Source organism: Chenopodium quinoa, unplaced genomic scaffold, assembly GCF_001683475.1.
Source record: "Chenopodium quinoa cultivar QQ74 unplaced genomic scaffold, ASM168347v1, whole genome shotgun sequence".
NCBI classification, from domain to species: domain Eukaryota; kingdom Viridiplantae; phylum Streptophyta; class Magnoliopsida; order Caryophyllales; family Amaranthaceae; genus Chenopodium; species Chenopodium quinoa.
This window is the reverse complement of record NW_018742345.1, coordinates 643500-668746: the sequence shown is the minus strand read 5'-3', so window position 1 is coordinate 668746 and position 25247 is coordinate 643500. Positions and strand designations below refer to the sequence as shown.

The 25247-nt window shown below is 34.9% G+C and overlaps 1 protein-coding gene and 1 long non-coding RNA gene across 2 annotated transcripts; both read left to right on the top strand.

Moving 5' to 3' along the window:
- Positions 1 to 3518: 3518 nt before the first annotated feature.
- On the top strand, positions 3519 to 4244 carry LOC110693959. The gene is made up of 2 exons (XR_002505706.1): positions 3519 to 3893; positions 3977 to 4244. It is a non-coding gene; the product is annotated as an uncharacterized LOC110693959 (long non-coding RNA).
- Positions 4245 to 4682: 438 nt separating this feature from the next.
- LOC110693952 (universal stress protein PHOS32-like) lies at positions 4683 to 10643 on the top strand. The gene is made up of 3 exons (XM_021871137.1): positions 4683 to 5707; positions 10128 to 10162; positions 10406 to 10643. The coding sequence occupies exons 1-2, from the start codon at positions 4747 to 4749 to the stop codon at positions 10130 to 10132; spliced, it is 966 nt and encodes a 321-aa protein (XP_021726829.1). The 5' UTR covers positions 4683 to 4746; the 3' UTR covers positions 10133 to 10162; positions 10406 to 10643.
- The last annotated feature ends 14604 nt before the right edge of the window (positions 10644 to 25247 follow it).

The following is a 25247-nucleotide window of genomic DNA, read 5'->3' as shown; positions in this document are numbered from 1 at the left end:
AAAAGTCAAAACACCTCCAAAAACTAGGGCTGTGCAAAACTATCCGAAAAACCGAAAAACCGAACCGTAACCGAACCGAAAAATTGGGTACCCGAACCGTTTAAAGAAAACGGGTCAGGTAACCGAACCGATAAGAATTTAACGGTTCGGGTAACTGGTACCCGTTAACACTGTTTCGGGTACCCGAATGTCCCGAAAATATTTTTTTTCGAAATCTCAAATGAAAAATGTCAGTTTTTTTTAGAAAAAAAGAAACAGAAAATAAAGAACAAAAAAGTGAAAACCCTAAACTTCGTTCTTTTCTCATTTCTCAGTCATTCACTTCACTCAGCCTCCATCCCCCTCTCTCTCCTCCTCTTCTCTAATGTCTCTGCCTCTGGTTCTCTAATCTCCATTCTCCATTCTCCATTCACTCCTTCATCTCCTCCATTGAAGCGGCTCTGAGCTTTCGCTCCTTCATCTCCTCCATTGAAGCGGCTCTGAGCTTTCACTCCTTCATCTCCTAATGTCCTCAGGTAATTAACTAATTATCCCTTTGCCAGATCTAATTATTTGCAATGAATTGATTAAATTCAATTAAACTTAAACTCTTGTTTTAATTTCACAGATCGCAGATTCAATTTAGGGCTCTGCGTACTTCGACTTCTCCATTGAAGCGACTTATGAGCTATACGCCTATACTCCTTCATCTCCTCCATTGAAGCGTACTTCGACTTCTCCATTGAAGCGGCTCTGAGCTTTCACTCCTTCATCTCCTACATTGAAGCGGCTCTGAGCTTTCACTCCTTCATCTCCTCCATTGAAGCGTACTTCGGCTCTCCATTGAAGCGGCTTTTAAGCTTTCACTGTTGAGGTAATTTACATTTTATAGTATCTGACTATCTGTGGTTTTTTCAGATTTGTAATTGTTTTTTTTTCCTGATTTTTTATTGTGGTACTATTAATTTTTTTTTGTTTTTTTGGGAGGAATGGTACTTATTATGGTTTTCAGAATTGAGGTTTTTTTTTATTATTTTTTGTCAAGTTGTGTCTGTTAGATTTAGATGAGTGAGTAAGGTAAGATTTCTGTTTTTGATGTGGAAATAAGGTTGTTGAGAAAAAACAAGGATTCAGAGTGATGTTGTTGTGTGATGTTGCTAAGCATCTATAGTTGATGTGTACTAATGTTGTTGAGCATCTATAGTATTGTGTGATGGCTTCCTGTGTGTTGAGCATCTATAGAGTTGTACATGATAATCATGTAGTCCAATATGATTTATTGTAACATGAGTTAATTACAAGCATTTTAAGAAAACGTTTTAAGATTTATTGTAGTCCAATATGATAATCATGTAGTCCAATATGATTTATCTAGTTGCTTCTACTCAGGTTAATCTGTCAATATATGGTTTAACAGAATTGAGTAATATTCGTCAGCTGGAATTTGGTTTAACAGTAACTTGTGTGGCTGTGTACATCATCTTTTGGACTCATTTTCAGTAATACTTGCCTAAGGTACTGCAAGGCTCACAGAGTGATTATATGGTGTAGTTGTACCAATAGTTTTTTTTTTTATTTCACTTGCTTGTCTGAGATTTTATGATTGTGTATTTGTGTGACGTGGAAAAGTTTTTGTCCTGTTTGTTTCTAATAGACATATGTCCTAGATGTTCACCCTTTCAACCCTCATATAGCTATGACTCATTCTTGTTATTTGTGTATACATGATTGAACTTATTTGTTTTTTTTTTTCATTTGTAGGAGTGTATGGAATCTGGAAGTAGTGGGGATATGGAAGACTCATCGGCTACAAGTCAAGCTCCTCCAATTCCAAGTCCTCCTCCCGAGCCTTGGGAGTATGACCCTTGTCCAATGACGGAAAATAATGACCCCTTTGACCAGTAAAATCAATCAAACCAACCTTCTGAACCTGCTGATGCTGCTGCCCCCTTAAGTGAAACTTCAAAAAAATCTAGAAAAAGGCGCTCTCCTCATTGGGAGCATTTTATAAAGAAGGATGGAGAAAACAAGGCTGAATGTATCTATTGTCATACATTCATTGGTTGTGCATCACTTCAAGGTACCTCCGGCATGAAGAACCACATAAAGCGGTGTAAGGAATACCCCCCAAACATTGATCAAAATCAGCAACTATTGTCCCTTAGTCAACAAACTCTTGATGGGAATCTCGTGGATAAAAAAAAAAAGGTAGACTTGAGCTGTGGAAATTCAATCAAGAAGATAGTAGGAGAGCTCTGGCAAAGATGGTGATCATGGATGAAATGTCTTTTAGAATGGTGGAGCATGAAGGTTTTCGCAACTTTATGAAGGTAACGCAACCCTTTTTCATTATTCCTTCTCGATGGACAGTGACTAGAGATTGTTTTAGGATTTATTTGGATGAGAAAAAAAGTTCGAAAAGTTTTTTTAGTAAGTGCACTTCACGTATAAGTCTCACCACTGATACTTGGACTTCTTGCCAAAATATGAATTACATGTGTTTCACCGCTCACTTTATTGACCAAAATTGGAAATTGCATAAAAAATAATTAACTTTTGTATAATTGCTGGTCATTCTGGTGAAACAATTGGTAAATTTGTCCAAAAGTGTCTACTTGAATGGGGTATTTCTAGAGTAATGACTGTCACTGTAGATAATGCAAGTTTAAATGATGTTGGCATTCAATATTTGAAAAGAAGGTTTGAAAGTTGGAAGACATTAGTTTTGGGTGGTCGGTTTTTACACATGAGATGTTGTGCTCACATATTAAGTTTAACCGTTAAAGAAGGATTGAAAGAAAGTGATGTGTCAATAAAAAGAATTCGTTGTGCTGTTAGGTATGTAAGATCATCGGGTGCTAGATTGCAAAAGTTCATGAGTTGTGTTAAACAAGAAAAGTTGGAGTCAAAACGTTTTCTTTGTTTAGATGTGGATACTAGGTGGAATTCCACTTTTTTAATGCTGAAAGGTGCTTTGGCATATCGTAGGGCTTTTGATTTGCTTGAATGTTCAGATGGTGGTAAATTTAGGTATGAGTTACTTAAGACAGGCGAGGTGCCTGAACCTAGTGATTGGGATCGTGTTGCCTCTTTTCTTCCTTTACTTAAAATATTCTATGATGCTACTCTACGAGTTTCCGGCTCGTTGTATATCACCTCTAATGTGTATTTACAAGAACTTGTTGGGATTAGTGTGTTAATCAAGAAAAAAATGTTGAGTAATGATGCGGGGGTGAGTTTAATGGCTAGTGGAATGAAGAAAAAGCATGACAAGTATTGGGAAAATGTTGATAATGTGAATCTCTTGTTGTATATTGCTGTCATTCTTTATCCTAGGCGGAAAATGGGATATACTAAATGGGCAATTAATCAACAATATGATTCTGAAAAAGCTAAGTACTTGTGTGATAAAGTGATGCAAACTCTGAATGACATGTATGAACTTTATATTTCTGAAAACCCTCCAAATGAGTCTATTCTCCCTAAAACTTCTGATTTTTCGGAGGAAGTAGAAGATATGGATTCTGATGTAGATGTTGCGGAATCAGAGTTTGAAAGGCAGGTGGGTTCATGTGTTGGAGTACAAGGGAAAAATGAGTTGGCCAAGTATTTAGAAGATGATAGAGAAGTTAATCCCGCCGGAAAAAGCTTTGATTGTTTGGGGTGGTGGAAAAAATATGGTGAAAGGTATCCAACAATAGCTCTCATGGCTAGAGATGTACTTGCCATTCCCGTATCAACAGTCGCTTCCGAATAAGCTTTTAGCACCGGTGGTCGAGTGCTTGATTCATTTCGCAGCTCACTCTCAACTAAGATGGTTGAAGCCTTGATTTGTGCACAAGATTGGTTACGTACATCTCAAGGTCCTCTTATACTTGAGGAGAGACTTGAAGATATGGAAAAAATTGAATCAGGTAACATTTAAATATTTTCTCTTTTTTTTAATCTCATTATCTTGTTAATTATTCATTAACTTTTTTTTAATTTTTTTTTGAAGAAATGTTACCTCTTGGTGAGGAACACTCTCTCTTTGTTGATGATGATTAATTGATTAGAGGCAGCAACTTATAATCATGAAGGTTGGTGGTGATTGTATTGAAGGCCGGAAGTCATTGAAGGCTTGGAGTATTTTATGAAATATGATTACTATGGACTGTTTTTGTTTTAAAACTATAAACTATGGACTTTTTTTTTGTTATGTATTGGTTTATTATTGTTAACTATGGACTTTTTTTTTTAAAGAAACAGTATGTTTGTATCAAGTATTTGTTCATTTGTAATCGGGTTGAGTGATGTGTTATATGTGTATTCAGGTTTAAATATCAGCCTATTAGGCTGTTATTTGTTACAAAAAAAATCATAGTACTAATAACAATAATTAATACTAGAAAAACAGGTGGAAGTTTGGACAAAAATATTATTAAGCAGGTGGGTACAAGGAGGAGTTCAGGCAGCCAAGTAGGAGAGGTGAGGAGGCAGCAGCCTCAAGGACAGGGACTGGTAGGTTGCCAAAGCGGAAGACAGCGATAGTTGTAATTATTTTTGTTATTTGTGTATTTAAGTTCAATTGTTATAGTTCAAAAAATAGGAAGTAAAAAAAAAACTAGTAAAAACTAAAAAGCATCTAAAAACGAATTGCAAAGCAGGTTTTAAATAAATAAAAAGACCCAAAAAAAAAAAATCAGCTTATTGGTTCGGTTCGGATATTTGGTTCGGGTACCCGTATTTTCGGGTATTCGAATTTACGGGTACCCGAACCTTATCGAAATGGTTTCGGGAATCGGTTTTAGCCTTAACGGTTATCGGGTACCCGAACCAATAACGTTATCGGAACGGGTACCCGTCCCATGCTCTCCCCTACCAAAAACACATCACCTGCTTGCGCTGTCTCTGTTAACACCTCCCCCTCACACTCTCTCTCCAGCTCTTTCTTTCTCCCGGCAACAAAAAAAAAAAAAAAAAAAATCCAATCCAACATTCATCAATTTAGCTAAAATGAGTTCACCATCAAAACCAAATCTCGACCGACCAATTACCATCGAAATCCAACCATCATCACCGCGTTACCCACTTCCACCGTCTTCCTCCACCACCACTTCCGCCGCCGCCGGCGACGAACCCCACCGGAAAATCGCAATCCCCGTCGATCTCAGCAACGAGAGCGCCTTCGCCGTTCAATGGGCCGTCCAAAACTACCTCCGTCCCTCCGACTCCGTCACACTCCTCCACGTTCAACCCACTTCCATCCTCTACGGCGCTGACTGGGGCTCTACCCACTTCTCCGCTGCTGCCGCTGACGCCGTTGATGGGTCTAATGACGATGAGGTCAAGAAGAAGAAAATCGAGGATGATTTCGATAGTTTTACGGCGGGAAAGATTGCTGAGTTAGCGAAACCGCTTGTGGATGCTAAGATTCCGTTTAGGGTTCATGTTGTGAAGGATCATGATATGAAAGAGAGGTTGTGTTTGGAGATTGAGAGGTTAGGGTTAAGTGTTGTGATTATGGGGAGTAGAGGGTTTGGGGCTTCTAGGAGGAGTGTTAAAGGGAGGCTTGGGAGTGTCAGTGATTATTGTGTTCATCATTGTGTTTGCCCTGTTGTCGTTGTTCGGTATCCCGAGGAGAAAGAGAGTGCCGGTTCCGGTGCTGAAGGCGAAGTTGGATCGTTGCATCCTGTGCCGGAAGAGGATGGGTTGCATGAGGATGTTGCTGAGTTGCACTTGCACAAAGGTCATTTCTTCCTTTAATTCTTCTTATTATTTCTCCCACTTGAATTTGGTTTTGGAATTGGGTTTTTTTTTTTTTTTTTTTTTTTTTTTTTTTTTTTTTTGAAGGGGGAGATTTAAATTCATTATTAATAAGCCATTCGGCACTTACATAAGAAATCGTAATCGAACAATACAAAGACAAAAGAATCAATTACAAGTTCGAAATAAAGGAAACTACAATTGCACATACTCTTGGCTTATACTCCTCGACCTGAAATCAAAATTGGTTTTGGAATTGGTTTATTATCAATTAGCTTGACTTTTTTTTTTTTTTTTTTTTTTTATTTTTTTTATTTTTTACTGTTATCATTAATTTGTATAAAAATGATCATTTGGAATTTGGTAAATGATATGTTGATCTTGGTTGTTAGATTAAAAATAATTATAGCGTGCTAATTATTAGATTGCTTTAAAGAAATCAATCAAAATCAAAATAGCTCAAAGAATGAAGAGAACTAAATTGAGCAGTTGACAAGGTTACCAGTAGGTGAAACCGGTGATTGATCAATGATGCTGGTTTTAGTCAAATGAAAAGGTACTAATTGAGGAAATTGAAGTAGTTCATATTTAATTCTATGGACAGAAAACCAATGAGATGTTGTAATAGTATAATGTATGGTTGAATGGCTTGACTTTTGAGTACTTATTAAATCTAATTATTAAATCTTCTATGCATAGCTAGTGGGTCATTAGATGTTTGTTAATTGCTTCAAATTTCAGTTTTGTGTATGAATCTTGTATTGGAAAACTTAATTTAATTTAGTTCTATTTCAAAATGTTAGTATTGGAATTATCTTGTAAAGCACGTAATTTAAACCAAGTCAATGGCCTTTTGGCTGGATAGGATTTGATTCATCTATTGTCTTCGTCAAGTACTTTGCTGATATTACGGCCTTTAGACACAAATTAAATTAATAATATTGATGATTTGATGGGGGAGGTGTTAGGAGGTCATTGCGCCACAGTTTTGCTGCCAAAATTAGGTTATTTTTCTGTGTTTATCTGTCAGCTGCACATATTCATTTTATATTGGCCTTGCTCTGTTTTAATCTCGCTGTTGAGTATGGAACAAAATAACATGAATTTCTTCACCTAACAAAGATATTAGATAAATCAACAGGTGGTGGTCATATGAGTTTCACATGTACGGCAGTGCTTTGGTATCTTTAAAATTATGTCAGCTTTGCTACTCTTGCTTGAATGATCTTGCCCATGGCATCTTTGACGTTAATACTTTAATTTAATACTTGGATGTATAGTGAAGATAGCTTCATAGAATATTTATATAGCTTAGCATGTTGATTTGGTTGAATCAAATGTAAGCCTTTTAATATATTACCGATTAGCACAAACTTTTAATTTTAATTCTTCCGCTATAATACTGTAGATTGATTATTATATAGTGATGCAGGAAATGAAGACATTAGCTTGCAATGTGTACACTTGAGTATGTACATTATACTCCTTTCATCCCATTTTGTTAGTCCCAATTTTCCTTTTTGGGTTGTTTCTTTGAGTTTGTCCCATACTATAAATGACTATGACGCACCACCACTTTGCTCATACATCCCCTTCATTTGGTCTCATCAATTTTTTCTCTCATCAACTCCACCTGACCAAAATTCAAAATAGTAACAAGACTCCAATGGGTCAAACAAAAGCAGATGTAGGGATTATTGGATATTGAATGCCTACATGCATTGTATATTTATATGACTAAAATTTAAAAGGGAAAAGATATTTTGTCATAAACTCCTAAGCGGACGATATATGTAAGTCGTTTAATTGATGAGAAACTCCCAGCAGTATTTTACTTGTGTTTATAAAAGGTTGTAAGGACATGCCATTCTGTATGCTGCTTGTGTTCTAGAGAAGTGTGCAGGGTTTTAAAGTAGCATCTTCATGGTGATATGGTGTGATTTTGTGTTAACCTTATTGAGTGAAAAATTTCTAGCAACTACATTGTACAAGTTAACAATAATAGTATAAAGATATGATAGTGCAGAAGGATGGATGCAAATTGGGTTTCTGAATATATGACACTAAATGACACATCAATCATTAAGCACCTCTTGATTCACCTACTTCAGACATTCCCGTTTCTCTACCTCTTTTCCTACGGTCCACCTTCAGTGGCTCCCTCTACCTGACAAGGTAAGAGCTGCTTCAAGTGTCTGAAGAGCATCTTAAGCTTGGTAAGAGCATTCTAGTATGGCTTTTACATGGCAATCAATTCCCCACCAAGTAAAACTGTTAGACGAGGAAGGAGAACCAATTTGCTGCTAGAACACGGTGGCTAGAGTAAGAAGCTGTTACCATAGTTTCATTGTGTTAGTATCTTTTCCCACTTCTTACCTCTTTCCTTACAGTCCACTGTCCACCTCCCTTGGCTCACTACCCAACAAGTTGAGTGCTGATTTAAGGGCCTGAAAAGTATTTAAAACTTGATATGAGCATTCTAGTATGTCGTATATTGTGAGGCGAAGGAGGGGAACTGATTTGCAAGAACGCTGTGACTAGAGTTAGGAAGCTGTTGCCAAGTTTTCACTGTGTTTGTTATTATTTATAATGACTTCCATGCCCTGATGCGTATGTGTAAAAGACATGCTAACATCTTGTTAGGAGATTTGAAAGCTCTGTTTTTCCCTCTGTCCTTCCTCGCAATCCACCTTTTGGTCAAGGCTCCATATTTTTTTTTCTCTTATTATTCAAGAAATGATCGAAGAACGACTTAGTCAGATATCAGTAAGGTTGATTACATGAAAATTGAAAAACTAGATGTTTTTATGCTGCATTGCCTGCATCAGTAGTTATCCCAGTTTACAATCACTCAAAATTCAGATTTCTGATCATCAAAATCATGTGAATTCTCAAGATCTCTTTTGTTAAAAGTTACTGTCATGTGCATTGTATGGATAAATCAATGTCTGTATAGCCGCCCCCCCCCCCTTCCCAAACCTAAAAAAAAAATCCTTTCGGGGCATTTGGCATGTGGGAATGGGAGTTTGGGGATTAAAGGGTGGGATGGGGATTGGGAATAGTTGATGGGAATTCATAAAAATAAGTCCAAGCCTTTGTTTGGTTGTTGAGTGGGAATATGTAGGTATTAAATAACAATATTACAAAAGTGTCTTTGTCAAAACCTTTCCTTCTTTCTTTTCATTAATGGCAAAATAGTCATTTTACCACCCTTTCCAATTCCCATATCATAATACCAGGCCCCCCTTGGGATTATTTTGATGGGAATAGAGGGCATATATTCCCAATCACCTTCCCCATTTTAATCCCCTTCTCACCTAACAAACAAGGGATTTTATTACAAGTGGGATTAAAAGTCCCATTCCCAACCCCAATTCCCACATACCAAATGCCCCCTCTATGTTGTCATTTTCCCAAGTTTCACTCACCCTTTTTTATTTGACCCAATATGTAAGGACATCTCATGTTTCTAATGACCCAAGAGTTTATTATGTTCAAATTTGTTGATCAGGTACATGTTAAGATAATACGTACTTCTGTTTTATTACATTTGCAACACACCTTCTTGGCATGCTATTTGATGAATTGATTAGAAAAGTTAAATACACGAATTAAGCTAAATAGTTTAAATCGTAACAACTTAATACTTCTTAGAGGTGGTAAAATTATTTCAATTAATTTCTGTATACCTAGTATAAAAGTTTCCTTAAAGTGCATGACAAAGTGTTGTGTTGCGGGCAAAGTAAAACAAAGTATATAGTATATTGTGACCCTACTTTACTAGGGTACCTCTAAGTTGGTCTCGGCTCTGGATCACTAGCAGGGTAAAATGCAAGATAAATGGGTGCAATCTATTTCTTTCAAAGAATCATTTGGCAATTACGTAGTAATAGACTAACCAAAAGATTATATATAGAGTGAACCCTTGCATTCTTTATTCTCTGTTGTAGCATTTGTTTCACATGCAGGTGCATTGTACAAGACTAGTCTATAATTTTTAAACCGAAGTTCAAGCTGCTATGAAACCTAGGATAAATGTGTTTTCTCTGGGCCTATATAATTTTTATGTGGCCACTTTCGTGCCATCTGATTGACATTGTCTGCATGAGAAAGTGTTATGACTTGCAAGTCTACACCAATATACCTGTTTACATTTCAAATCACTGATGCTGTTCTTAATTCCAGTAATCTTTTTCTGATCTTGTATACTTCTTGTATTTCAAGTTTCTATTTTGAGTCAATCTTTTAGTGTCAATCTTTTCACTCTTTTTTGTATTGTAGCCTTAGCCATACTACGTTGCATGCATGGTTACCTTTGATTAACATGTTATTTTAAAAAAAAAATTGACCAACAAATATTCAATGTAGTACATATCTTGACTGTTACTTTTTCTTTCTTGCAGACTGAGAGTTTTGTGCAGTTGTCAAAGGCCTGTTGGTAAGCTAAACCACCATTTTTTTTAGAAAATAAGATAAATTTTAGGGATAACATGAGACATAACTTAAGAACTCCATTTGTGTCACATAGTGGAAGCTACTAATCTCTTCATCTGAGGAAATGTTCTACTGTCATCATATATTGCTTTTCCAGTACTTAATGTACCGGTTAAGTCTCTAATTTTAATTGCTTGATTAATGCATAGGCTCTCTCTTCTTATCTTGTTTACGCTTTGCTTTGCAGTCAAAGGATCTGGATTCAGTGAAAGCTGCAAGATTCGGATATATTACAAGATTGTGTCGCTCAATAGTTTTCATGAGTTAATGCATCAATCTTGATTTGTAATTTATGGCTTTTTGGTTCCATTACATTACAGTTGTGAGGTTATGTTGGTGTGCATTGTAGCTACATTGTTGATGCTGAAAATTTCGGTCATATTGGTGTTACTTTATGGGACATGTCACATGTATGATTTTGTTTAGTTCAGGTGCATAAACTGGCATTCCTCTATATGGGGGCCATACATTCGGAGGTGGTCGATGAGCATGGGACGGGTATCCGATAACAAAAATTAATAAAAGCGATCCATAAACCGAACCGATAAGTTCAGGTTCTCCAATTTTCGGTTTGGTTATCGGGTACCTAATAAGATATCCAATAATAATAATTAAACTAAACAATGTAGTGATTATGATATCATTCAACACTAATTAACAACAATACCACATGATCTTGATTAAATATTAGTACTATCACTGATATATTAAAGTGATTATGAGGTAAAGTAAGGGTCTGTTCTCTTACGTTGAAATTCAGTTCAGTTCAGTTTAGTTCAGCTCCTAATTTCCTTCTCTTATAAAATATTCATTTCAATTCAGTTCAGTTCAACTCTTAATTTCCTTCTCTTATAAAATATTCAATTCAGTTCAGTTTAGTTCAGTTCAATTCAGTTCAGCTGAGTTCAGTCAATGAGAACAGGTCGTAAAAGTTTAGATTTTAAAAAAAAAAAATAGATTTAAGTAGGGAAATAAAATTTTAAAAAAATGCTTATCGGATTGGATTGGGTAATAATTACTTTTAAAGTGATACTGGATAACAAATTATCGGAACGGATATCGGATTGGGCTCCCTAATTTTTGGAACGGTTACAGAACAAGTTTTCGGTTTTTTGGGTAGTTTTGCTCAGCCTTAGTGGATACAGGAAAATAAATTTAGCAATCGAAATAAGTAACCCATTTATCCTAGTACAATAATGGATTAATGGTTGTCAATTTGAAAGCACATCGTACAATTTATTGGGTATTGAAAATAATAATTCATTCTCTCCTATGATTTTTGCATATTTTAGCTAATTTTAGGATTAAATTTGTTCTTGAGCTTAATGCTTTGCGTAAAGATGGACTGTTGTCACAAATCATCTCCCACACCAAGGATAGGTGTCATTTGGGTCACTAGGCAACAAGGCATAATCGAGGCTAGGGGGCTTGCCCTTGGTGCCCAGCAGCACGCTTCTCCCTCTTAAGCTTTATTTTGTTTCTGTCTTATATTTCTGATGAATACTCAATTGACAGTAACATAATAACGGGTCACTAAGGAGGCCAACGAAGTCCAAATGAGTTCTAATTTGAGGGGTCCATCGTATTTTGGTTTAAGGAAGACCATAGCTAGTGGTGTTGGTTTTCTAAGGTAGGTCTTGAAGTACGACTTTTGACAGCTGGTAATTCGAAAAACGAGGAAAGCTTCTAGAAGGTTTTGGGCCACTCTAAGAGGTTCTTTTGATAGAGTATTCTAGAGAAGATACTTTAAAATATTCATAAAGAGTCTTGTACATAATAGATGTCTTTGTAGGGGTTTATAGGTACTACACAACGGAAATAAACATGAATCATATTCAATCTAGTACCAATCCCAAGAATCACATGCATAACACACAAGACACATAATCATACCTTTGACGCGTGAATTCCATGAAGCTATTCGACAGGCAAATCAGGGAGAGAATAGAGCCCCAAGCGTTGCTCCTCTACTTAGTCCACGAGATTCGAACGAGCCGTCCACCAATACTAGATTGGTCGAGTGATTGAGGAGAACCGCGATCACCACCTTTACGGTCAACCGACCACCGCACGAACCACCACCACCACGACACACCACCGACGCCTAGGAGGAGGAGAGAGCCGTGAGAAAGAGGACTATGAGAGGGGTTGGGTTTCGTGTTTGCTAATTAGGGTTTGATCACACTAATCAGTTAATTGCTTACTTGTTACAAACCTAGGCACCTATTCTATTTATAATCTCATTATAATTAGACTAGGGCACGAAGCCCAAAACTCCCTTGTCCACTCCATATGGCCGACCACCTAGAGTGATGAGGCCCGTGATGGGCCTCGTCCTCTAATGCTCGATCTAGCCCCTTTGTGTGACCTTATAGGATCCGTCCAATTGGGCTTTGGGCTATTTTACTAGTCCAAAGATCGTTAGTACCTCTAGCTATGGCAAAACGACGACCCAAATGTACGAACTTAATTATCTCCATAATTTGATCCAATTATATATCTAGTAATTGCACACGACGAAGACATAACTCCTTCAATCTCCCACTTGTCAGAGACAAGGGTGCAATATTCAAATTCCTTAAGTCAATATATGTGTCGATTTGATAATATGATTGCATCACATGTCGAGATCATATTAATCTACAAATCGTTTCTTGAAATCTGAGTTAGAATTACAAAATCAAATAATTACTGTGTAATGCATTTGAACGCGGCCATGTATTTTCTGAATTCTCCCTCTTCAAGCGGCCATGACACATTTCCTAATTTAATAGGTAGACTATATCCAATCTTGTGGTAACATGACTCCCACTCAACTTCTGAAATACCCGGGAAACACCCTTTATAATCTCCAGTTACGGCTAGACATTTGAGTGTACCACAGTCACAACATCCATTGAATGAAATCAATGTTCCACTCATGTCAAAGGAATCCACTAATATATACGGAAGCTCTATACTTGAACTTCAAAGTAGGTCAATAGTTCGATCATGCATCATTCATGCATATCCAAGTGATTGACCGAGCATCACTATGCCCCTATAGCCCATGAAACTGCGCTATCCAATCAATCTTACATGCTAGTTCATTTATTGAAATCATTTATGTCCACTTTAATGATCTCGAACTAGGAACTTTAAATAATATATGAATTTTGTTCACCTGTGGGGTTTCAATTCACCAGGTCATCAACCTGATGAGCCCATCAATTCATAATTATTTTGGACATTTTATTTAATTTCCAAAATCATAATTAAATAAGAGAAATAATAATTTCTATTTTAAACATAATTCTGCAAATTAATGCATTTCTCATGTAATATGCTTTCTCAAAACATATACAACTTAAATTACATAACTTGCTTCAATCCTAAGACTTTAATATGACTCTCATATCTTAGTCCATGGAAGGGGTTTAGTGATTTCTCACTCATAATAAAACTTTGCAGAACACGACCTTCCGCTTGTCAATGATCTCATAATTGAGGTGATATCTCATATCTATAAGTTTGGATTTGTGATGTGACTCTGGCTCCTTTGTTTTGGGCAAAGGTGACCTGTTAGTCACATGACATTTTAATCCGAACTTCCTCTGTAACTATCTGACTATAGTTTAATACACATATTCTGACATCGAGTATGCAACAGTGCTCTGCTTTGAACTCTCCAAGGTCACTGTCCTTTTCCATCCAGACACAAACATGCATTTAGATCACCATCTAGAATCATCTTGCCTGTTTGGAAACTTGCATTCGTGTGACCTTTTGACAACTTGCTTACATTACATTTAACACAATAGCTAGAAATATTCCTTTTAGTGCTTCTCAAGTACTCAAGGACTTTTCTTGGTAATTCTCCGTATGCTTATTCTGAGTTTGCTTGAATTCTGCTACACATGCACAAGTCATATGCAACATCTTGCAATGTACATTTCATGGCACATTTAATGGATCCTTTTGCAGAAGCATAAGGTACATTATCAATACAACTCAACTCTATTAGCTTTTTAAGGCGTTGAGTCTTACTGAGTGTATTACCATGAAACATGGGAAGATATCCTATCTTAGAGTCTTGCTTCATGAACTTGTCAAGATCCTTATCAACATAAGTATCTCGATTCATTACAATCATTCTTCAAGATTCACATCAAGGATCTTAATTCCCAATATGTACTCAACATCTTCTAAGTCTATCATATTGAAACAATCTTTCTAATCATTGCTTGACTCATTCAAGCATTGATATATCATTTCATATGAACTGTATGTCAACTACATACTAGACTAAAAAGACCAATTTCTCCCACCAAATTTCTTGTCTCTACAAGAATTCTTTCGTTCTACTAAGGAAATCAAACTGTTTGATTGCCTAATCAAAACGAATGTTCCAACTCCCTTATGCTTACTTCAATCCATAAAATGAATTTCTGAAGTTTGCAAAACTTTCTAGGAATTTATGGATTTCAAAACTCTTAGGATGTATCATATACATTCTCACCGTCAAGAACATTTCATGAAAGTGATTTTGATATCCATAATTAGAATAATCCGAATAGGCTTACCCAACTAATAGGTTTGACCCTATTTGTAAGACTATTATGGACTAACACATTTTTACTGGATTTCATGGCTTTAAGCCATTTCCTGAGTTGGCATCTATCCAAAGCTTGCTTGTAGGCATGGGTTCCAACCATTCCAATAGGAAAATTTTAGAATCCACCTTTTCTCAGAATTTCAACAAACTGTTTGTTTTGATCCCAAGTAACCTACGATAGGTATGAGCGACAATAGAATTATTCTCTTCAACTCTTTGAAGCCTTTCATTCTAGTGGGACGATAGAAGCCTCGCTAGTGGAATTAGCTTGCTTCGACACATGGTTTATCAAATTTGCTGATTTCATATGCCTTCGTCTCTGATGTAGTGTTATCCACATCCATTTGTTGCTTGTCTCGAATCTCATCAACTTTACTCCCACTTGGCTTTGTAGGAAGATATTCTTTCTATAAGACACTATCGCGAGCAACAAACACTTTGTTTCTACGCGATTGTAGGAATAATACCTCTTAGTTTCCATGAGAAAACCCATGAAGAACTGCTTTTTCTGATTTAGGGTGTATTATGTCATCTTTGTAAACATTTTACATTGATTTCATAACCCTTAATCCTGTTTAGAAAAGATAACTTTTGGAACATTTCCAAATCATAATTCTTATGACATCTTTTCTTCTGCTTTGGTTAAGTTTCCTGTTTAGTATATTCGCAATTGTTGTTGTTCTAATGCATATCCTCAAAACGATATTTGTAAATCATTAAATTTTGGATCGAACAATGGCAAGCAAAGTTTGATTCCTTCTTCATAAACATACAATTTAATTGTAATGTTTCTAGATTGTGAATTAATTCAACAATTCCCTTTAGATGATCATTCTTTTTGAGTTAGATATTTATCACAGCAATCATATTGTGGTGTTAAATGGTTTATCTCAAACTGATTTTACATTTCATTTTGGAACTTTGAACATTTCAATGTTTCCAAGCTTTACTTCATTAAGTAATTATCGATATATTTACTTAAATCGTTAGTAAAAGCAATGAAATAGTTAAATCCCTTTGCTAGTTTTGAACTTATTGATTCACATACATCATATGTATGAGTACCAAAAGGTCATTTTAGCTTCTTTTACCCTTTTTGCTAAAAGGCAACTTGGTCATCTTAACTTATCAAGCATGACTTCTAATTCTAAAGTGAATCATAATCATATAAGAATGAGAGTCCATCCATAACTTTAGATGTGCAAATGGTTAATGTGACCTATCCTTACTTATTATAAGTAACTGTATTTTGAATAATCTAAATCTTATTTTGTGATCTACTTATATCAATGTCATAAAACAAAATTAACTCATATCTAGCAAAATGAAAACAATTTATTACCTTGGTCATGGATCAACACTTGTCCAAGCCAAGTAAACCAAATTCAGTATTCAAAAAAAGAAAACCGAAATATTGTCTCATCAAAACTGGAAATTGTTCTAAAATCATGATAAACTAATCAAAATTTAAAACTATGAAGCTATCTCTGGCCACTCAAATACTTCTAGTGCACCTTCAAGCTCCATTTCCAAGCTGGCTTCACTTGTTTGCAGTTCCTGCGCAACATCACTATGTTAAGCACTGCAACTTGGTATCTCATACCTAAGTGAATGTTTAAAATGTTTATAACATTATACCTGAGGTTGATGCTCCATTCTTCTTGAGGAATTCATGGTATTTATGGCAATTTCGCTTCCAATGCCCCTTCTTCTTGCAGTAAAAGCATTCACTGTCACTTGCAGCCTTGGGCTTTGGAGACGTCTTAGGCTTCTTAGGAGCCTTGGAAACTTGCTTGCCCTTGCTCTTGGCACTAGCCTTTTGCCCCTTCTTCTTGAACCCCTTTCCCTTTTGAATCATAAGAACTTCCTTCTTAGGTTCCTTAGGGATTTGTTTCTCAGCACTAACCAGCATTGCATGCAATTGATTCATAGTCTTTGCAGTAGAAGTCATGTTAAAATTCATGATAAACTGGTTGAAACTTTTTGGTAGTGAATGGAGAATGATGTCTGTTGCCAAATCATCACTATATGGGTGCCCCAGTTTCTCCATACTTTGAATTAGGCCGATCATTTTGAAAACATGATCATGAACTATGGCTCCCTTCTCCATTCTACAATCTAGAATCTCACGGTGGAGCTCATACCTTTCAACTCTAGCTTGTTTCTTAAACAAAGCTTTGAGTTCTTGCATGATTGAATAGGCATCCTGGTCCTCAAAACGCTTTTGAAGACTAGGCTCCATAGTAGCAATCATTAAGCAAGTGATAGGTATAGCTCTGTCATGAGCTTTCTTGTGCTTCTTGATCTCTGCCGCAGTTGGATTTTCTGGCAGAGGTCCTGGTAATGGGGTATCAATGATATCCTCTTTACCCTCAGATTTCAGAACAAGTCTTAGCATTCTTTCCCAAGTGGAAAAGTTCTCCCCTGTCAACCTATCCTTCTCAAGGAATGGTCGAAGGTTGTAAACATTGTTGTCATTGTGATTACGGCTACCCATCTATGTCAAAATAAGGCAAAGTTTAATAATTATGTTTAATTTAAAATTTAAAGTACCATAAGCTCATTCATTTGGTAACTTTAAAACACTTTATTCAATGATTAATTGATCCCAATTGAATTTTAAGTGATTCCAAGTTCCTTTATTTGTGCAATAATTGCCCGGACTGAGGCCCTACCATCAACCATTACATTTTCAAGGTGAGTAAACTCTTTACTGATTACAACTCTTGTAACTCTTGGTTGAATAATTAATCATCACATGCTTAATTATTACCCTTAGTTTCATGGTTCTAAACTCTTTAGGTAACCTTTTTGAGTACATCCAATTAAAAGTGTAAAACGTGATTTACCCCCACTCCCCTAAGATATAATATGACACCCAGCTGAGGCATGACCCATCATAAAATATCAAAGGTTTCATCGGGTTTTTAATTGGAAAAGTTATCTCAATATTACTAGGACCTAGATTTATTATGTTGTGATTATTTAGTGAACTCTAGCGCATCATCAATCAACATAAATAAAATCTAACATGCATAATCTACTAATGCAATAAATCATGACATAGTATGGCCCCTTAGTCCTAAGAAAACTAGAAATGAAAAAGCTCCCACTTGAATCATCATGGATCTCCATCCTCCTTGCTCCTTTGGGCCTTCACTTCCTGGGCTTCTTTGGACTAACACTATTTAAATAACTATTCTATTTACTTTAAATAAAAGTTACAAAAATACTTAACGGTACGCAGACCGTATTTAGATTACAAAAATACATCACGATGCGCAGATCGTATTTAAGAATCTATGGGCCATACTAGTCTATATATAGCAACATAATATCATATATTATATAAAAGTGCCATATAATAAATCACTCAACATGCTTGTCTAAACTACAACATCGATTGTTCATAATAAAGTCAACGCATTTCCTAAAATATCTCATATTTTAATCATAATTAGATAATATCATATATTATTCATGACCGTTTATTAAATATCATATATTTAATTTATTCGTGAGATAGAATCAAATCATATTTTAATCTAGAAAGATAAATCATATTTAATCTTTTATGATTATCCTAACAAATTTAGGAGGTTCTATATATCCTAATTATTAGCCAATCAAATAATTTTAAAATCAATTATATCCTAATCTAATTATGGGATAATCACATTATTTAAATCAATTATTATCCTTTTGGAATATGCTCAGAATATCCTAGTCAATCTTATCCAAAATTAACCACTTTAATTAGGATAGTTACCAATTTAACAACTTTAAATATGGATAATATCAAATATAGAAACTTTGAATATTTGATTTTATCCTAAAATAAAAGATTTTATCCAAATAAAACCAACTTTATCTTTTAAAATAAAAGATCATATTTTCAAAATATTTTAACTTATCCAAAATAAAACTGATTTTATCTCAAAATAATTCACAATTATCTTGAAATAATTTTAAAATAAGAGAATTAATTTTTTTTTTTGAAACACCGCAAGCCACCACCGCCGGCCACCGTGGTTGGCTAGCCGAAGCTAGCCACGGTGGCTGGCTGCCATAACAGCAGCCACTGCCGCAAGGCAGCAGCGGGCAGCTGCTCTGGCAGCCGTAGCAGCAGCCGTGCAATGCTTGCACGCTGCTGCCCATAGCCACCCCTGACCGCCTGCCCTCCCTCCCTCCCTCTCGGACTCCCACCTGGTCAGCAGCCGCCGTGGCCTCGCCACCCAGCCGCGGTTGCCGACCACCTTAAACTTTTTTTTTTTGTGTTTTAATTTAATTAAAATAATGCTTATCATAATTAAATTAAATCAGTCCATAAGATTAAAATTAAATCACTTCAACTTTAAAATTAGGGTTCTTCATAAAATTAATCCCAATTTAATTCTAACTTTTAAAATTAAATTGATCATCATACATAAAACACTTTTATGCATAAATCAATCCGATTAAAATTATGAATCATAAAATAAATCGAATTAAATCAAAATCAAGCACAAAAATCATATTTTAGGGCTAGGATTTTCGAAAAATTCGAAATTTAGGGTGAGGGGGTTCAAAAATTTCGAACATATTAGGGCTAATATTCGGTCTCTTCATGGCTATTTTGAGCATAATTAAATAACATTTAATCGATTCCAAAAGTTTAATCACATTAAATATAATAATTGAACCATAATTAAATTAATTTCTCCTTCTTAATTGATTATAAAATTAACGTGGACATCAAATAATCGTATTATTATGATCTAGCGCGTTCATGCAAGAGGCTAACTGATACCACTGTAGGGGTTTATAGGTACTACGCAGCGGAAATAAACATGAATCATATTCAATCTAGTACCAATCCCAAGAATCACATGCATAACACACAAGACACATAATCATACCTTTGACGCGTGAATTCCTCGAAGCTATTCGACAGGCAAATCAGGGAGAGAATAGAGCCCCAAGCGTTGCTCCTCTACTTAGTCCACGAGATTCGAACGAGCCGTCCACCAATACTAGATTGGTCGAGTGATTGAGGAGAACCGCGATCACCACCTTTACGGTCAACCGACCACCGCACGAACCACCACCACCACGACACACCACCGGCGCCTAGGAGGAGGAGTGAGCCGTGAGAGAGAGGACTATGAGAGGGGTTGGGTTTCGTGTTTGCTAATTAGGGTTTGATCACACTAATCAGTTAATTGCTTACTTGTTGCAAACCTAGGCACCTAGTCTATTTATAATCTCATTATAATTAGACTAGGGCACGAAGCCCAAAACTCCCTTGTCCACTCCATATGGCCGGCCACCTAGAGTGATGAGGCCCGTGATGAGGCCCGTGATGGGCATCGTCCTCTAATGCTCGATCTAGCCCCTTTGTGTGACCTTATAGGATCCGTCCAATTGGGCTTTGGGCTATTTTACTAGTCCAAAGATCGTTAGTACCTCTAGCTATGGCTAAACGACGACCCAAATGTACGAACTTAATTATCTCTATAATTTGATCCAATTATATATCTAGTAATTGCACACGACGAAGACATAACTCCTTCAGTCTTCTAGGTTCTTCTATGTATGTACATAAGTGTGTTATGTTCTAGAATGTTCTAGGGTTCTCTATAGAATTCTAGGTAGGTAGGATGTAGAAACCTCTTTGTATGTATGTTTTTTTCAAGGTGGGATCTCTATAGATAGTTGTAGTCTAAAACCCTCCACTTGAGAAGGTTAGGGAAGTTTTCAGAGAAACTTGTAAGTAGGATGGAGTAGTTAAGGCTCACTTTTACATTCCAAATTCCAAGTTGAGGATTACAAAAAGCATTCAAAAGCACGTGTTTTCTCTAAGAACTCAATCTCTTCCTTCAAACACTAATGTACATACTAGCAAGAATGATAACTAGACTTGGAAAACGAGTCATTCGGGTCGGGTATGGGTCCGGCCAATTTTGGGTTAATCAATATTCGGGTCGGGTTTGGGCTGGGTCAGGTCAATGGTGATTCGGGTCGGGTATCGGGTCAACACTTCGAGGAGTTTGGGTCGGGTCGGGTCGAGTTTAGGCCGGGTCATTTCGGGTCGGGTCAGTCTTCGGGTTCAATTATTGGGTGAAGTTCGATCAGGTTGAGTTCGGATCAGGTCAATCTTTGTCTGTATCGATGTAGAAATTTGATCAATAATATATTATAATTATCAATAAGTATAAAGTATAAAAATTGAATATTAATAATATATTCATTTGAAAATTCAAATTCGGATCGGGTTCAGTCTTCGGATCCAATAATATACTATATACACAAGACTATATTGTTTCATAATTTATATGTATGATCGCTATTATTGAATTGGTCAAAATTCAAATTAGTTAAAGTGAATAGTGGAAAAAAAATTCAATATAACACTTAAAAGATAAATCTAAGAGTAATAGTAATAATAACAATAACAAGAACTAGTCTTCCTACTAATTTGGATAAAATAATAGAACCGTAAACCAGTTACGTCATTTTGAGTATTTGTTAATTTTGGATCAGGTCATTTCGGGTATAAATCGAGTCGCTTCGGGTTTCGGATTCGTTCGAGTCAATTGATTTGGGTAAAAATCGGGTCGGGTCATTTTGGGTTTCTAGTCACCTCGGGTCGAGTCACTTCGAGTATCAGGTCAATTTCGGGTCGGGTTAATTCGGGTATCGGGTCAACTTTGAGTCGGGTCAATTCGGGTATCGGGTCAAGTTCAGGTCAACTTCAGTTCAGGTCGGATATAGGTCGAGTCGGGGCAGCTTTGTGTTCAGGTCAATTTACGGTCACGAATCGGGTCATTCGGGTCGGGGTAGAATTGCCAGCTGTACTCATAACTATGTGTCAAAAAGATTAGCAACCAACTATGCTACCAGATTAGTAACAAACTATGTGTCAAAAAAGATTAGTAACAAACTACACTACCATTTTTCTCTAACAAGATTGTATTCAAACCAACCATGTGTTAAAAAGATTAGTAGTTCCTCCGTCCCTTAATACAAAGCCTCTTTTGGTTTTTACGTGGGAATTAAAAAAGTTGTGAATTCTTTAAAACTAATAGTTAAAAGTAGATATGTGCATGTGGGGTTAGAGAGAGATAGAGAGAAAGAAAAAGTAGTTGAGAATAATTGAAAAGACAAAGGGAGAAAGTGTTGGAATTTGATGTTAAAAGTACAAAAAAAATAAAAATAATATGATAACTCATGAAAAATAGGGTAATAATGTCAAAAAATATAACCTAATAGAAAGAGGTATTGTATTTTGGTTTATCCAAATAGGAAACGAGACTTTGTATTAAAGGACTGAGGGAGCAACAAACTAAATTACATTTTAATGTAACAAGACAAGCTAGTTAGAATACACACGCACATTGCGTGTGCAACATAATATATGACTCGATTCTCTATTTTTTTCAGAATTATTACTAGTCTTATTCTTGATGAATATTTTTTTTAATAGAAAAAAAATAAATTAGTGGGTTTAAAAATTGATGAAATCATAAAAGCTAATGGTAGGATATGACTTTCTTCAAAATATAAATTAAAAATAAAAATATAAGATGGTACTTGTGTTTAAAAAAAAATAAATAATTTATTATCCAAAAACTCCTTTTACTTTATATATTAATACAGATTATTAACAAGCACACAATTATGTGTCAAAAAGATAAGTAACAAACTAGATTATCTTTCTCTCTCCCCCCACATTAGATTTTTTAACAAAGAATTTTTTTCATCCCACCAAAATTAAACCCAAAATTTCCCTCACCACTCTTTTTTTACTTTTTACCATACAAAATAATAATAATAAAAAACCACAAAAACAATTTGAAACCATCACCTTAGGCCCACATATGTAAGCAAGAAGGAAGTTGAGAAAATTTCTACAAAGAGATTTTTTCACAAAATCTCTAGAATTGTTTTGGAGAATTTCTTTGGTGGGGTATTATTTCAACAAAAAAAAAAAAATTATAGAAGAGATTTTCTTCTTTGTTGTAAGTTCTCTAAGAGCATGTGTCTTTTGAGTTGAATAATAATAAATAAATTTCCACAGAGAATATAATTAGAGATAGAATACGGGCTTGTGTCTTTTGATCCAGGTGAATGAAATTGAAGCAAATAAATATACTTCCTTTGTTTTTCTTTTATTGCACCATAAAGACTTTTATACTATTCACTTAATCTTCTTTGACCATCTTTTGTGATTTATCTATTAGGAAAAACATAGTCATGTGGGATCTAGTTAGATTTGTTTTGAAATCTACTTTTCAAATTCCAATTTTTTATAATTTTTACAAAAGTATAATTAAAGATATTAATAGCCAAAGTAATGCATTGACAAGCGTGAAATCCCTTATGGTGCAATAAAAAAAGAACGGATGAAGAAGTAAAATTAATACTTGATCGGATTTTTTTTAATACTCGCATCACATGCACATTATTGGCACGCTAAGTAATGATGTAACTAGATAAAGAAAACGAACAAATTAAGCTGTCACATATATATAACTAATATATAAAATAAAGCTAAACTTTTAGGCAGATCGAGAGAAAGAGACACTTGACATCTTAACTTTTCGCCAAGTGTCGTGACATGTAGGCAACAATTAATATTAGTTTGACATGTAGGATAAAAAAATGGATAGATTTTATAAGATACAAAAGTTAGTTAAGAGTTCTATTTTCCATAGAAGTTTGGTTAAAAATTTTATTTTCGATAAAATTCCTATTTTTATATGTATAAATTAAGTAATAAATTTCAATAATTATCTTATAAATTCTTTAACTTCTCACCATGTCACACACGATAAATAAGCATTAGTGTGACATACTTGAAAATATGATGAATAATATTGGAATACTTGATATAATAGTCCAAGAAATATAATTTTCGACAAGATAAAATCAAAATAAGAAAAAAGGTAGGTTACTAAGCTAAAGATGACTAATTGACAATATGATGAATAATATTGGAATACTTGACTACAAAAGATTTTAGGCAAAAAGGAGGTTTCATTCTAAAAGGGTTTATAAATTAAATGTTGAGTTTTTTTTTAAGCAAAGGTACTATGGTGGATATAATTAGTGAGTTGGGAGAAACTACATACGTTACAATGGAACTAATAGTATAAAGTTCACAACCGATTGTTATATTGTACTTCATAATTTTTGTTAAAGAAGTTGCAGTTATTATAAAATTAAAAGAAATATCATCCAATAATATTAAAATAGGTGCAACTCCAAACTGATTTCTTTTAGTTGCTTTGGTCATGCTACTTGCGTCACTTTCAAGAGCTACTAGATAAACCAAACTCTTTATCAAAATCACTCACAACTTTATGATGAGCGGTAATACGTACTAATATTTATTTTACAAGTATGATTGTCAAGTGATTATTATTTCATCAGTAAAAATTTTGAATAACATTGTATGTCAAAATATCCTAAATCTAATACATAACACTATTTGTATTAATGGTATGTTTTAAAATTCTTCATATAGATTTTTTTTTTTAAAAAAAAAGTTATCCTGAAATTTAATAGACTACCCGGACAATACCCGTGGAATAAAACTAGTAAGCGTTAAACCAAAACTTAACACGCACCTTGATGGTGCCTTGGTGGTAAATTTAATTCAATTAATTTGTAGGTTTACCTAGTCGAATAACTATAACAAGTTATAATGACCTGAAATGGAAATTAACTGAATTGAACTATGAAAATAAGAGATTTTTAAATCTTTTATTCTTTTACATTATTTATCCACTTTTATATAACCTCATAACTTACTCCCCTTATTTCACAATATTAACACTTTTTCACTTGCTTTCTCTTATTGTTCTTACATTTTTAGGAAAAATTGTCAAAAATAATACAAACTTTGAGCAATCCGTCAAAAACAAGTCAAACTTTTAATTATTTTTGAATAATACAAACTTTGAGGGGTATCCGCTTTAAACAAGTTAAAAGTCGATTAGTTACCTCATGAACATGTTATATGAAACACGTGACATTTTATTATTTTTTAAAAACTATTAATAAGTTTATAAGATAAATAAAAAAATTAACCGGCTAAATAAGTCGTAGGTAAAATAATTTGTTTGAAGCGGATATCCCTCAACGTTTATATTATTTAGAAATAATTAAAAGGTTGACTTGTTTTTAGCGGACCGCACAAAGTTTGTATTATTTTTTGACAATTATTTTTCCATTTTTACACTCCACACATTATATTTGGTCTGAAATGTTTGTATTATTATCTTTGTTTATATTACTCCCTCTGTTTTGTTAATACTTGCTCTATTTTTCCATGTATAGAGTTTTAGTAGAAATTGGAGAAAGTAATAAAATATATAGGTAGTGGGGTAGATAGAAAAATAAAAAATTGTAAAAGCAAAAATAGTAGAGAGAATTGGAAGAGGCAGAATAA